This window comes from Carya illinoinensis, chromosome 12 (assembly GCF_018687715.1).
Source record: "Carya illinoinensis cultivar Pawnee chromosome 12, C.illinoinensisPawnee_v1, whole genome shotgun sequence".
NCBI classification, from domain to species: Eukaryota; Viridiplantae; Streptophyta; class Magnoliopsida; order Fagales; family Juglandaceae; genus Carya; species Carya illinoinensis.
Genome location: NC_056763.1, coordinates 18,717,315 through 18,730,630, shown reverse-complemented (window position 1 = coordinate 18,730,630; position 13,316 = coordinate 18,717,315). Strand labels below are relative to the sequence as shown.

Genomic DNA, 13,316 nt, shown 5'->3' with positions numbered 1-13,316 from the left:
GTGGTCTTTGTGTCAGATTACCAATGATGATTGCCATGATGGTTGCCATCAATGCGATCATAAACAAATACAAGATTATGAGGTAAAGAAATGCTCTTCTTTTGAAATATATATTCTGCATTTGAGTACTTATTTATGAAGTCAAATACCATTTCTTATTTGTAGATACTAAACCAGGATCTTGGATAAGAATATCATGTTTTATTCCTAGAAATATTATGCTGCTGATTAGTGATGGACCCCTCTAAAATTTGAGGGGAATTAAGGAATACTAGCTCTAACTAGGTTTTCACATAGTGTTGAAATGGCTTAATTATAAGGTAGCTAGCTAGCTAGGTTATTCCGAGTCGGCAAAAGTGACCATATATCACTGATCTAGCTAGTTTTGTGCACTAGTACTATGGCGTACCAAAAAAAATGGCAATATACCCTTATGTTTAGTACTTTTAGATTACGTGGCAGCTGTTTTTTCCTCAATAATTTGTCATTAATATATTAGTTTTTGAAAATTATTACATAGGTGGCCCAGAGTGAACCCCAATTATTGGCAACATCGACCACTTTGTCAAATTCTAGAGTTTTTTCGATGAGTCAAAGGTCTAATATGGAAAAGCTGTTGCAGGAACGATATTCCAGAATATAATTGAGTGCTTGATGAGGCATGCTGATGTGCAGATCAGCATGCAGTGACACGTTAAGTACTGGGATTGGGCGCATAATAAATACTCATTACAAGATTGATCATGAAAATTAAGGTAGAAGAATGAAAGTGCTCGATCCATGATGTGCCGCCATGGGTGGCCACACTAGCTAGCTAGCGTTTATGTGTACCTGATGATATATATATGCACTTGATGGCCGGGTGGCTGTGAATTAAAGTTAGGGAGTAGGTGCAGTACTAGGGCATGTACAGGCCGAGGTTTTCTGGCTGGCATCTACTCACCGTCATTGTGACTAATATCAAAGCAAATCAACGATAAAGATCAGTATATAATAGAAGTGAAACAGAAAACCTATCGGCCAATCCTCGGGATGGATGCCGGTGGGGGAGAGGGAGAGCCAAATGAAGGGAGCTGGAGGAAGCCTCAGACCAGGGGGACATCCTAATTCCTATCCTAGGGTTGCCGGCTAGAAGTCAAAAAACCAAAACCAAAACCCAGATCAACCTATACATGAATGAAAGAGAATGAGAAAAAGATACAGTTGAATGACAGGGTCTTAGAGAATACACATTGGTTTCAACAAAATCACTGTCTAAGAGCATACACATTGTTTCAATAAAATCATTTTCAAAATTTGATAAAAATAACAAATTTTTTATAAATTTAAAACATTTCTATCTATAACCACACATTAGATTAGTTATTACATTTATCAAAATAATAATATAATATTATTTTTTTATAATAATATTTTTAATTTATTTTTTTCATATTTTATAATTACACTAACTATATGTTAATTAATAATTTAATTTGATACTTAAATTATTATTTCCCAACTTAAATATATTGTGGCTCAAAATTGGGAAACAATAATTTAAGTAAATAAAATAATAGTTATAGTGTGAATAGTGACTCTTCAAATTTAAAGATAAATGAAAATGTCCTGTAGCCAAAGCTTGAGATTTGGGTAGATGGTGAATCCAATGCGAGGATTTTAAAGCAAAAATCATCAAAATTTGGAGATTGGACTCATTTGATGAGTCCAATGCTAGTGCTCTTAAACCATTTCGGGAGGTGTGTGATATATTTTTTATAAAATATGACGACGATCAAAATAAAAATGACCACTAGTTATCAACAGAAATTAAAAGATTGAGAATATTCAAAAGATATTCAAAAGGATAAACTCTGAAAAATATGGACCAAAAACAAAAATTCGAATGTCTCACTGAAGCCAACAACTTGGGCTTAAATAGATATGGAAACCCTAAAAATTATAAGAGTTTTGCTAGAAAAGGAAAAATCAGCTCAAATCTTGCTTGAAAATCAAATAATTAATTAAACAAGAATCCTACCTCAAATATGCCCAAAGCTGAAATAATTAAAATCACTTTTCCAAAATTTGAAACTAAATATTTCCTAAAACTGATAAATAACTTATATTGATGATTTGAAGAGATCTAGCAATAGCTAGTTGAGTTTAGAGTCCAAACGTGTGGTGAGTACCACATGAATGTACATGACAAAAAGATGTTTTAAATTGGGGTCTTATATGCAATTTTGATACTCGTAACAAAAATTATGGCAAAAATAGTTATATGCACGGTATTGTCCCAATTCAAGGAATTGCTTTCACCACTTATTGTCATATTTTGGCTGATCATATGCCTTTTCAAGATGATACAATGACATCAACAAAGAATGTGACAAATATATACGCATCATCAAATTAATTTTGTATCCCGGCCATACATCAACATCAAATGAAAAAACAAAATGCACTTTATACCTACACACTATCACACGTTCTTATAAATATGGTACCCCAAACTCCCAATTTTGATAGGTTGCATCAGCTTAATCACGAGACAATAATCTTTCTCATGCCTAGCCATCCTTGCACTCATATATATATATAGAGGGCTGGCCGGAATTAGCCGAAACTGAAAGCAAATGGTACTAGTAGTGCCATGCTTCCTCAGCTTCTTCCTCAAGAAGTTTGATGCCAAGCCAATACAAAGTAACTAAGTTTTGAGGGTTTACATGTAGCCACGATTTGAGATCTTGTTGTTGATTTTGAGACTGAATATATACGCGAAGATCATGTGAGAGGTCATGTATCATATATATGTAATTAAGCAGTGGGATCATGCACATTATGATTATATTAATGAAGGGTGTGAATTAGTTGCAAAATTGAACCCTTTACTTTATATGTTGTTATAAGTAAAGGGTTCAGCTCATATCATGTCAAGTTATGAAAATAATATGTGTAGGCCTTTTTTAAAAATAAAAATAAAAAATAAAAAACGGCATCCATCTAAAAGAAATTTTATGTTTTTTTTATAGCAAATATAAATTTTTAAAAAAGATATGCATGATTATTGTGCACTATATCTAACGTTAATTTACAGAGAATTGCTACTTATTATCCTCACACTACATACTAATATGTAATTTATCATTTTTATCCTTTTATCTAAATATATATATTGATATATAAAATAATAAAAATAATAAATCATATATCGATATGTGACGTAGGAGATGATGAGTATAATTTTTTTAATCTAGATACATAAGTGTATGCACGAGAGCGACGTAAAACTTCAAACATGTTGCCTGCAGGCCGGGCAAGTATCCAGGGCCTGGCCGATGATGCAATTTTGTTAGATTATAATTGGGCTATAATTAGTACATTTAATACCCAAAGGAGGCCCATTTCTGCTCTGTACCCGCACGTAGCTTGCACAGCAAACAAGCACTCGAGGGCTCAGCTTTGGGATGGGAGGCAATGGAAGATTCATATTCCGTGTAAATATATATTCATGTTGGGCCTAATTTTTGATTTTTTCGTCACTTATATAAATAAAAGTAATAAATATTTCCGACTTTTATTATTTAGTGAAACTAAACATTAAACAAAGAGCCCCCGAATTAGCCTATTTTCAATCTTTTAGACCGAACCGATTCTTTCAATCCACCAAAAATTCGGACTGGACTGACCAATAAGGCCTTTGGACCAAACTAAAATTTTGGTTCGGTCCGTTCAATCTTATCAAGTGTTTCGGTTCGGGTCATTTTTTAACATTTTTAAGTTTTTGATAAAAAGTTATATAAAATAATTAAATAGATACTTTAACTTAAATTGTGTAACTAAGTATATACTTAACTAATTACATATAATAATTGAATAGTATATTTATTATCAATAATTAATAGTTAATACAATGTCTTAAAATTCTTAACCCTTAATATTTTATATAATCCAAGCATAAATAATCAGATTAGAACAAAAGTAGATATATTAATTGCTTTCAATTTATATAACTACTTAAATAACAGAACATCATATAAAAAATTATCTAAAATTTTATATTTTAAATTCAGTTGGTCTAGGGTAAAAAAATTCCACCTTGAAATCAAACTGAAAATCAAATTTCTTAATTTTCTCGAATCGAGACCGATCAGTTATCGATTCAAACCAACTAAAGCCAGTCAGCCCATCTATGTGTCGATTTTAAAATTTTATTTGTAAACATATTAAATCTAAATACTTTTATACATTAAATCTTATTTTATTATTGGTGATCTTATTATAAATAAGTTTTTAATATATATATATATAGAATCAACTTTTTCTAACAGAAATGTTATTCATATTTTTCTTAATATCATTTTTTAATGTAATATTTAAATGAACGGTTAATGACAGCTTTTTTGCCGTTTGACCAAAGCCATCAAAGTGACCGACGAAAAAAACAAAAGAATAATGTTACTTGGCCACGGGAAGTGCGAACTTATAATGTTAAAATGGCTCTTTGGAATCCTGGATGTTGATGTAGCACTACTATGTAATATCATGGAATTTATTAAAAAAAAATTAAAAACATCAATACAAAAGAGATAGAGAGAATTTAGTATTTTAATTTTCATCTTTTTATATTTTTGAGCATCCTTTTGATTTGAATATAATATTTTGTATTTGTTTTGTTTTTAATAAACGAAGTGACAATGCCATGGCAATTCACGATCCTAGGTCGTGTTTATATCATATCAAGTCATGAATATTTAATTATATGAGCCGTTAAAGTAAACGAGTCAAATTTTTAAACTCTAATATGACTCATTTAAATAAAGAAAATGATATTATACTGACTAAGTTTGTTCCCTCAATTTGATCGCTCATGTATTTATGTATATATATATTTCTTAAAAAATAATTTACTTATGGTTTAAGAAGTGACTAGTATTAGTGTTTTTATTTTTATTTTTTAAGGATGTTTAAAAATATATTTAAAAGAAAAAGCATAAAAAAATGTGCAATTTGCACTAAGGGCACACCAAGTAAGCAAATTTGGGTGGCATAGTAACACTACCATTTAAATAATGGATTGTGTTGCATCACCTGTTTTGATCGATTTATTATCAATTAGAAATGGATCAATATCATACAACTCATTTATACCAATTTCATATAAATGGGTTGAACTAACCCGCATAACTTATTTATCATAATTAACATACTTTTATATAAAAGTTAAATTTTATATTTATTAATAAAAATAATATTTAAAAAAAAAAAGATTACGCACTAATAAAAAATATCAATAGGTTTTAGATTTTAATATAGAATAAACCAATATTATAAATCCAACGATAACAATCAACATAGGTCCATAATTACAATCTCAATAATAAAAAAATAATCATATTGAAAAATATCAATATTACAACTCAATAATAATAAAATTATATTTTTAAAATAAAATTTAAATGGATTATTAATGGTTAATTTTGAGTTAAGTGGGTTAACTGATTATTAGCTCGTTAATTAAACGTGTCTTAATGGATCAACTCATATTAACCCAAAAACATTTATATAAAATCCAAATCCGTTTATCTCATATTATATTTATATTGAGTTCACGAACGTGTTATTAACTGCCTTAATATCAAGAGAACTATCATAACTATAAGTTCTGGTTTGATTTCACAAATGTTTAAGTTCTCAAATCTTTCAAACTATCTTATGTCATATGATCTCAACATCTAAACATCAATAAAAAACAATCATTTTTTAATTTCAAATTTTTAAAATTTCAATTCTCTCATTTAATCAGTACCTAACATTACAAATTTTCCAAACTTTAAAAAAAAATATAAAAAAAATTCTACTTTTTTATATTTCAAAATAAGAATTATATTAAAAAATTATATCCGACCCTCTTTTAACTTTATAATTTTTATTCTTCAATTTTTTTCTTTCGTTTTTTAAAATTTTATAAAAATTTTAACTCAAATTATTTTATTACTATTAATAAAGAGAGGCGCTTTAAGCTGGATGTATGCCAAAAAAAATCTTCACACCAGCCAATAGACAAGTGCCACATAGGCACTCCAAAATGATAAGAAATGAGCCTGCATCCATCTAATTGTCTCCCTCTCCTTCTTCGCATCCATGTAATTTTCACACCAGCTTCTCTCTCTTTCTCTCCCTCTCCCTCCCTTCCCAATCTAGCCTCAACGCCGAGAAGCCATAAAAAAAAATCGTCGTCCATCCTTGCTTTGCATTCAATGCCGACAAGCCCAAAAAACAATCGCCACCGTTCCTACCCTACACTCGATGCCGACATTAATTTGCGTTCAGTGGCTTGGGATGGCAACCTTTCGTTACAACTATGGTCAATCAACTTGCTATTAACTTGAAAAAATTCATGGCTTGTCCAACGGAAGCTTTAAGGCAAGGAGAAGTTGCAGATCAGGGTATGAAAATTTGTCATTTGGGTATGAAAAGAACATTTTGTCTCAAGGAAAAAGTGGGAATAATAATGATGTTAATGCCCCAAAAAGCAATGAATTTTAAGAAATTAAAAGTAGAAAAGGAATTAAGCATTTCTGATTCTTCTGCATGTATCATGGCATATATGTGGAAAATTTTATAAGGAACTTCAATACAGGAAGCCAACAGGGGCATAGATACATGAGCAAAGCAAAGACAGAAGGGAAAGCATTTTTAAGGTTGTCAAAGAAACTTAAGCAAACATACAAGTCCCAGATTCTCATTCACTTCCATAGAATTTAACAAGTTTGAAGGGAACATATTTTACAGGAAAATGCAATCTATGTTCAGTTTCCAATATGCTCATACTCCATGCAACTTTAGAGCACTGAAAACCCATAAAGCCTCATTCAAATATGCCCCTTTAATGTAGAAAGAATCAAGCAGCATAGGAAGCAACAAGCATGTCACAGCTCCATTCAACAAGGTAATTGCAACTCAACAGAATTTTTGCAATATTAATCTTACTTCTCTCTCCATGAGTATATGAGAAAAAACACCCAAGAAAGCGTCAATGCAATATCCCCAACAGCCTACCTTAGCCAATCTCGAGCGAGATCCTCGAGCTTCCTCTCAAAGTACACTCTCCAAACGGCCATGGAAATGTGAAGAAGCACACACCTCTTAGCAAAGAAGATCTGGAATTCTATCCTTAACAAAAGACACCATGAACAAAAGTAACCCAATGGTAAATAAAAGCAAGCTCGAGAAGGAATCTAAGGTCCAAGTCAATAACTAATCTTGGGGCGTGGATCCTTGAAGCTTTCGTGCGATTTCAGAGATGGCCAAACACTCTATCGTGGGAACAGGGATGGTGGCGATTTTTTTTTTTAGGCTTGTCGGCATCGAGTGTAGAGCAAGGATGGAATGAGCAGGGATGGAATGCGATTTTTTTTGTTTGGACATCTCGACATTAAGGCCAGATCAAGGAGGGAGGGAGAGGGAGAGAGAGATAAAGAGAGATAGGATTTTCAGAAAAATCGTGTAGATGGGAAAGGGAGATGCATTCAAAGAAAGAGAGGGAGACAATCAGTGGATGTAGGCTCATTTATAATCTTTTTAAAATGTTTACGTGGCAATTATCTATTGATTAGTTTGAAAGTGTTTTTCGACACCCATTCATCCGGAAGGTTATTTCATTAATAAATTATTTTATTATTATTTATAAATTTTTTTATTTTATTTATATAATTAAAAAAAAATTTAATTATAAATATAATTACGTACTAATATATATCTCAATCTAACGTGATTAATTAAAAATTAAATTTTATTAAAAATAATATTAATTTAAATTTTAAATATAAAAAAATTAATATCAGATTAATACGTGACTTTCCGTTTATATAACAAAACTCTATAATCAAACAAGCTCCGAGGATTACTCAAAAGGACATCAGCGACTGCTGGGAAGGCATCCAAAGCGACATGTTTCTCATGCAGAACTCCATCCATCGAACAAGTGTACTCACCATACTCCACGTGTTCACCCTGCCCTCTCGTTAAAACTCACAACACCATCCCTTTGATAAAATCATAAGAACCCCTACCTCTTGATCATAATCTCCATCTCTCAAAGAATCAAAGCATTATTTACGAGCCAGGAAATTAAACCAGGACCTCCATGGCTGACCAGCGCCACCAACAACGCTCCACCGATGCCATGAAGGCCGGCATGTTCGCAGGACAAAAAGGTCAGGCTCAGGGTCCCCCTACTTCGAAAGTTCTAGCAGCCGTCACTCTCGTACCCGTCGCCGGCTTCCTTCTACTCATGTCCAGTCTCACACTTGCGGCAAATCTTATGGGCCTCGCTGTCTCGACCCCGCTGTTCGTGATGTGCAGCCCTATTTTGGTTCCGGCAGCAGCGGTCATTGGCTTGGTTATGACCGGGTTTTTGGCATCGGGAGCATTCGGTATCACCGGGATTTCGTCGCTTTCGTGGATAGCCAACTATCTGCGTCGAGCAAGACTGCCAGAGCAACTCGAGCACACAAAGCGACGAGCACAGGAGACAGCGGGTCAGATGGGGCAGACGGTCACGGGGAAGGCCCAGGAAACAGCTGGAAGAGCTCAAGAGGCCGCTGGGAAGGGGTGAAGAAAAAGGAACATGAAGAGTGTTGTGTCGATCCGAGGACTTTAAGGTTGTACTGGCCGGCGGTTGTATGAAAAAGAACATAAAACCCCTCTCTTTTTGTCAGTGTCTGTACTCGATCTGCATGCTTTCTTTACCTTTGTAGGCATGGCGTAAAGTCTGCAATGGAACAAATATTACAGGACGATAATACGGTACTCTCAAAATAATACAATTAATCTTCTAAACGACTTAAAATAATATATATTTATATATATTGAATGATAAATTTACCCTTCTTTTTATAATTGTTTTATAATTTTATTTAAAATAAGAATAGTTATTTCAAAATTAAAACTATTTTAATAAATTAAGTTAATTATACTGATTAATTGTGAAATGGGACGTTTTTTTTTTTTTAAAGTAGAATTTAAGTTAGAAGAAATTACTTGAAATATATAAGAATTGAAAAAAATAATATTTATGCCCTGTTTGGATGTAAGATAAATTGAATTATTTATTAATAATAGTAAGTTGAGATGGTAGAGTAAATTTTTATAGAGTCAAAATGAATTTAGATGTTAATATAAATTTAAATGTATTTATACAAAATTAAAAAATAATTATTTATAGCGCGTGAAAAATGTGTCGAGTTTAGATAATTTTAATAATTTAAAAATTAAGTATTTAAACTCTATTTAAAATTAAATTAAACTGTATTGAAGTGATATCAGTTGAGTCAAAATTGAGTAATAAAATAGCATTTTACAAAAAAAATCCATGGGGCTGGTGCTTCCGCTAATTAGGAATCTTATATTTAATATGAAAAAATATATATTTTGTTAAAAGAGAAAATGGAAGAAAAACTAAATAGTGACTGAATTTAATTTCTTTTTGGGAGCCCCTATAGGCCGGACGTTGTGTAATGCGAAGATTTACACCCTCTAATGTGAGGGTGACATGTGGCAGGTACAACAAGTTTACAAAGATGCAAAACACAGAAACCTTTAAGAGCATTCACATTGGTTTAGACATATGTATATGTAAAATCACATCTTTTAGAGATCCAATTTGTCACACAAGTAAAATTTCCACATTGGCTTATGCAAATTTGAGACAAAATAATAATAAAATATTATCATTTTTTTTTTTTTTTTTGCTTTTTTTTTAATAGGATTTGATATTCAAATATGTAAAATATTTAAGTAAAATATTTTTTAGGAAGTGAATGAGTAAAATATGTAGTAAAATATTTAAAGGTAAAATATGTAGAAAGAGAGTGGGAGGAGAGAAAAAGAATGAATAAAATATGTTTTGGAGAGTGAATAGTAGATCTTTAAACATGTAAAGATACTGTTCATAGTTATGCAAATATTTGAAGATGCATAATCCAATATAGATGAATTTAGACTCATATTATGTAAATATGACTTTGCATATGCATATGCATAGACCAATGTGAATGCTCTAAAAAATGCAAATTGCAATCCCTCCCCACGAGTCCACGAGTCTCTCTCTCTCTCTTTACCCTCCCTCCCTTTTCAGAAACCACATCTATAATCTCTCTTCACTCTCTCTCTCTATAAATGCAATCCCGCTCTTTCCACGACTCACTCTCTCTCTTTTCACTCTCTCTCCCTTTCAGAAACGACTATCTACAATCTCTCTTCACTCTCTCTCTTTTAATCGGAGGTGTGTGCCTTCCATTGCCATCTCTCTCTCGTTTTGTCCAAGAAATAATGATTTATCAATGGGTAACACTACACAACCACCCACTGTTCACGCATCCACCGCACTCCAGCCTACGTGGCAATATTTTTTTTTTTTGAAAAAAAATTAGAAACGCACGTTTTGCTATACATTTCAATTTCTTCCCCCCCCCCCCCTTCCCTCCCCCGGTTCGTGTTCATCAATTGCAGAAATCTTCCCCGCGTAGGTAGTACTCCTCGCCTCCCCCAGCTCGTGTCTTCGCGGGCCTGACCCTCTCCCCCCCCCCCCCAACCGGCATCAGTACGGAGCTTTGTGGGTTCATCACGCCGTCACGGTGGAACCGAAGTGAACATCTGGGTGCACCAGTTCCGTACGAGTTCTCGAGCCTCACGGTTTCGGCACGGGTTCAGTCCTCCAGTGGATGAGCTGCTTCCGAGACCCACCTTCTCTTGTCTTGAAAGGGTAAGAAACTAACGGCTAGGGTTTTGATTTTTCTATTTTCGTTCACATCTCTCCATTTATAGCATTATGCTGTTTTGTGTGGTATTTGCGTTTATTACCCAGCATTTGATGTTGGTTTCTGCGATTTGATGTTGGTTTGAGTAGCTTTTTTGTTGTAGAGTTACAGTAAGTAAATTCGGTAGCATATCTACCATTAAATTTACTCAAGAAACGAAGAACGCCACCAAAGAGAACTTTTCAAAATCTATATCCAACTGTTGACAACAAATAAAAACAGAGAACTTGCATCTTCTCACACCAGCCTTCCATAAATATCACTGTTAGAACAATATTCAAAACTTATGCCCCTAGGAAATTCAAGTCCCACGAATATCCAAAATATATAAAAAAGTTTAAAGCATTTCCAATAATTTCTACAAATTTAAACACCATATTGACCGAAAGCTTGTTGCTTGATTGTGAGAAAATTCAAGATAAAAGTTAATTCATTACATGGATTTCCAAATTGCATCCCTAGCTTGTCATTAATTTATATTTCTTGAGAGTTGATAACGTTGCATGCACTAAGCACAGAGATTACAATGAATATTGCCCCTGGTTAACATTTCTTTGAATGATTATCCTTAAATACAATGGAGGTGTAGCCAGGCAGCCTAAGTCCCCTACCCCAAGTAAGGTTCCTCACTATTACTCCCAACAATTTAAAGATAAAGAAGCCCAAATTACAACCTTGCACTACCCATGATCAGTACTGGAAATATACAGAAAGTTATTAATATAAATTAGAAGTCGAGTGGAGCGGGATATCAATGTTAGAACAGGTCCTTTTTTTGGCTTTTAATTGATTGATATTTGGTCATAATCGATACATGTCATAAAACTGAATAATTTTTTGGAGGGTACTCATGCCAAAAGTTCAATGGGTATTCAATTTATATGTTATTCATAACCTTTTTAATTATATTTTTAATATTTTTTAATATAATATTATGCCCAAATCACTGTAAACAGGAGTGTTATGTGTTTGCAGGGTGTTAGATGAGGTTGATTTTAAGTAGATAAGCTGCCCACCCACTAAATTTACGTGTAGTAGATACTGTTCCATAGAAATATCTATTCAAATAGCGTGATGGGCGAAGAGGAAGATGGAAGGCCACCCGGGCCTTCTACATCGACCCAGGTTTGATACACAGATTGCATATTTGTATATGCTCGCAGTGTTAGATATTGTAGCATCAAATTAATCCATGTTTTATTTTATATTGTAGGGATATCATGGTACTGGACTTCCATATGACCCGCCATATATGATGCCTACATATCCAAATCCATATCTGTATACTTGGGGTAGCCAGGTAAATAAATTATCTATATTGACTATTTTTTTCATATGAATATTTGTTTAGCAACACAACCAAAATCCTAGTTCTTATTGATATGTGTCTTGCATTGAAATTTGAAGCAAGATAGCTTTGTGAATTCATTTACATGTTGTTGAATTGTGGAGAGTAGAGAATTTTATCTCGGAGTCGGACCCATATAAAGTCAAATATAACATGCCAATGAAACAGATCTTTTATTTTTTGGGATTTAGAAGCTTGTGTTCTCATCCACTGTGCTTTTTATATTTGTGAAAGTCTAAATATCTATGAAATTTTATTATATATGTGTAGGAATTGAAACGTGTTTCTATTTGCATTTACTATCTTCTTGATCATCATGCAGAAGCAAATGGGTGCTTTTTGATCCTGATCAACTCTCTGGAATGTGTCTTAACTTTTGGATGTCGATGTTGGAGCTTATGGTAGAGCATACAAAGTGGGCATTAGCGAGATTGTTATGTATTAGAAGTTGAAAGGAATGTATAACCACTTGATTTATTTTGATTGGTGGTAAAGAATTTGTATAACTGATGAATTTTGAAGTAACCATAGATACAATCCAATTGAGAAATTTGTAAATAAATTTGTATATGAAGTGGAGAATACTTTGAGAGTTTTTTTGTAGTGCTTTAATTAAGGTTGTATTGCTTGCAAATGAAAATATATAAGGCAGGTTCTTTCATGAATGTTCCATGTCTATGATATTACAGGTTAAAGGCATGAAGTCACCCATTGATTATGTCCTGTGTGTTGGGGACTTTCTAACAAATGGTCTGGATGTATGGCCTGGAGGGTGATGGCATGGGTTCAATAAGCATTTAGATAATGTGTAATATGGCTTATATTTTCACTATTTTTAACTACATTATTATAGTCTATTAGTTAGAGCATTTAAATACCAATATGATTCAGATTGACTGGATGTATGATGCTTCAATTTGGTTTCATAGAATCCCAAATGAATTTGGGCGAGTTAGTGATGCTGGCTTCTAAAGCTAGACCACTTAATTTTAAAAAATGTAAAAGGAAAAAGATTAAAAAAATAAAAATTGAAGAAAGAAAAGTTGATAATGGGAACGCACTTGACGTATGTGATGATTCATCAACTGTATGTGAAGATATTTCACGGATGGAGACCTAATAGCAAAGTATTATGATTCAAAATGTAAGATGCCAACTACACA

The 13,316-nt window shown here is 32.9% G+C and overlaps 1 protein-coding gene across 1 annotated transcript; it reads left to right on the top strand.

Moving 5' to 3' along the window:
* Window positions 1-8,037: 8,037 nt before the first annotated feature.
* On the top strand, window positions 8,038-8,704 carry LOC122289146 (oleosin H2-like). Its single transcript, XM_043096102.1, has one exon. The coding sequence runs from the start codon at window positions 8,132-8,134 to the stop codon at window positions 8,600-8,602; it is 471 nt and encodes a 156-aa protein (XP_042952036.1). The 5' UTR covers window positions 8,038-8,131; the 3' UTR covers window positions 8,603-8,704.
* Window positions 8,705-13,316: the final 4,612 nt, after the last annotated feature.